This window comes from Callorhinus ursinus, unplaced genomic scaffold, assembly GCF_003265705.2.
Source record: "Callorhinus ursinus isolate GAN/ISIS: 27379988/994484 unplaced genomic scaffold, GSC_fseal_2.0 scaffold1095, whole genome shotgun sequence".
NCBI classification, from domain to species: Eukaryota; Metazoa; Chordata; class Mammalia; order Carnivora; family Otariidae; genus Callorhinus; species Callorhinus ursinus.
Genome location: NW_027398150.1, coordinates 10,723 through 13,343, shown reverse-complemented (window position 1 = coordinate 13,343; position 2,621 = coordinate 10,723). Strand labels below are relative to the sequence as shown.

Below are 2,621 nucleotides of genomic sequence, written 5' to 3'. Positions count from 1 at the left end.
GAAGTGACTCAGATGGAACCCTTCCTCTCCGCAGCCAGGATGACCGCTGCGTGGTCCCACAGCAGATGCTTGAGACAAAGCAGTTCAGGTAAGGGGCGCGGACCTGGGCTCCCCCGGATGGGAGGGCCCGGGCAGGGGGCTGGGATGTTGCCAGAGCTCCCTTGGGGTTCCAGGGCCCACCTGGGTGGCCCTGGCTCCTGCCCTCTGGTCTCCGCGCCTCCTCCCTGCAGAGAGGGGCTCTCCCCAGGATGCTGTCACCCGCCGGTGTGAAATGCCCCTTAGGTGGAGCTGTGCCCCAAGTTCCCAGACACGGCCAGTGTGTCCAGGTTTCTCTGTCCTTTGTCGGACCCCTGCTCTACTCACCTGGCCACACGGCCCAAGCTTTGAATCACACGAGGAGCTTTCCTCCGCAGGGGCTGTGCGTGGGTGGCCCTGGAGGAGCCCTGCCTGTCTGGCAGGGCAGTGTTTCTCCCAGGACCCAGCCCCGGGCTCTGAGCACTTTGTTTCCCTCCCTCAGTGGTAGCAACTGCCACCTGGACACCTGCAGAGTACCTGAGGTACCCAGGTATGGGGGACACCTCTTTGGGCTGTTTCTGTGCCTCTTTCCAAGCAAGTGAACTTGTGCCTCTCCTCTCCCCTTCTGCAACCCTCTGCCCCTCCCAAGGCTGGTTCACAGGGAGGGAAGAACAAGGGGTCCAGGGAGAGGAGGGTAATGAGGGTCACAGAAGAACAGGGGGAGATGTTTGATGGTGGGAGTCACAGGCGTTTTCCACTTGACCCCAGGCTTTGTGGCTGCCCCAGCTCAGGTGTGGGACCTGTGGTGGACTCAGTCCCGCCTCCTCAACCCTCAGCTCAGTGGAAAACTGGACGATGTGGCTAGGGAGGGTGTGGGGGACAAAGGAGGCAGGCAGGCAGGAAGGGAGGGGGGAGGGAGGGAGGGAGGTGGGCAGGAGGAGGGCAGGCGGGCGCCCTGCGGCTCAGTGCGGGCTCCCGGCACAGTCGTCAGCCGGTTGGGAGGACCGCACCTTGCAGCTCTGGGCACAGACTAAGGGGCTCTGAGAAGCCTCCAGTCACTTCTCCCTGACACACATCTCCTCCGCAGGATGGTTTACGCCAAGGCCCAGGTCCTCAAGCCCACGTGAGTGCGCAAGGCCCTGCCGCGGCCCGTGGCGGCTCCCTGTCCCCGAGGCCTAGGCTTTCTCTCGCTCCCGTCCAGGGCTGTAACCTTTCTGTGCCTTTTCTCTTCCTTCTTTCACCATCTTGCCGTGACCAGGCTCATTTTTAATGGGTCTGGCACCACGGAGGGCGCCTCTCACTCTTGGTCCTGGGGCCCAGAGATGTCCACCGAAGGCACGGAAGCCTCTCATTTCTTCATGGGAACGGAGGACAGCAGTCTGGGCTGGCTTGGCCCCGAGGTCTTTCCGCGGCTGCTGATGTCCCAGGAACTGCGGTTCCGAGCCGCTCCCCACAGTCAGGCCTCCGGAGCCAGCGCCCCCGCCTCCGGCTTGGTCTGCCCAAGACCCAGGGGCAGCCCATCTGGCCTCAGACAGCAGTGTCACCCAGAGGCCTCTCTGATTAGCCCTCGTTGTACAAGAAGGAAAACTGAGCTCAGAGAAGTGGACGTACTTGCCTGAGGCCCCGCAGCTGGGGAGGGACAGGTCGGGATCCAGCCCAGGCCATGGCACCTCCCTGCCAGGAGAGCTGGAAATGCACGCTGTCGTTTCTGAAACCAGTACCCGCATCTCCTTGAAGTTCTAGAGCCACCAGCCACGGGAGGCCACGAGCACTTGACACGTGACCACTCTGGAGTAAGAAGTGCTGTCAGTGGGAAACACACTGGATTTGAAACACTTAGTCCCCCCAGATTTAAAATATCCTCCCAAATGTAAAATATCCTGTTTGCTGGGAAAGGGGCTTAGTTCTTGCATCCCTGAGCTAGAGCTCCTCCTGGGAAACAGGGCTGGTGGCCTCCTAGAAGGAGTGTGCGTGGGACCCAGCACCCGGCTGGTGCACAGCAGACACTCCAAGTGAGGGCAGCGAGGGAATGGGAATGTCAGGGCTCAGGTGCTGAGCTGATGGAGCAAAGAGCACTGGATGGCGAGTCTGGAATCCTGTCTGCTTCTCGCTCTGCTGCTCCCAGACTGTGAGCCTTTGGACAAATGCTTCCCTTCCGTGGCCCACGTGTCCATGCCCTGCTCTAACACAGTGTGCCTCGTTTTCCCCAGGAGGGCCGACGTACTGGTCATGACCCCCTGGTTTGCTCCCATCATCTGGGACGGAGTCTTTGACTCTACCATTCTGGACGCGCAGTTCCAAAACACCACCATCGGGCTGACCGTGTTTGCCATCAAAAAGTAAGTAAGGTCTGGGCAGCTATGCTGAAGAGGGGCACTGGCCCAGGGGAAACCAGGAAGCCCACCCGCGGTGCCGGGAGGGGGGCACCTGTCAGTAGGTGTCGCTCTTTTCCAGAATGAGGTGCTCTCGGGGTGGTGGGGAGGCATGGGCGGCTTGGTGTGCAGGTGAACTTGGTGGGAATTGCAGGGGGCCACTAGGTACACGCCCGCTCAAAATAGGAGCCCCACACCCCAGAGTCACCTGCTCCAGAGGTCAGTGTGTGGACC

General features: G+C 61.2%; 1 protein-coding gene across 1 annotated transcript in view; it reads left to right on the top strand.

The window, feature by feature from the left end:
* Nucleotides 1-6: 6 nt before the first annotated feature.
* Nucleotides 7-2,621, top strand: part of LOC141372108 (histo-blood group ABO system transferase 1-like) — a 13,331-nt gene continuing 10,716 nt past the window's right edge. The window contains exons 1-4 of the mRNA XM_073890590.1: nucleotides 7-88; nucleotides 518-565; nucleotides 1,103-1,138; nucleotides 2,226-2,354. Of these exons, the coding sequence (XP_073746691.1) occupies nucleotides 66-88; nucleotides 518-565; nucleotides 1,103-1,138; nucleotides 2,226-2,354 (236 nt within the window). The 5' untranslated portion in view covers nucleotides 7-65. The remainder of the gene's footprint in view (nucleotides 89-517; nucleotides 566-1,102; nucleotides 1,139-2,225; nucleotides 2,355-2,621) is intronic.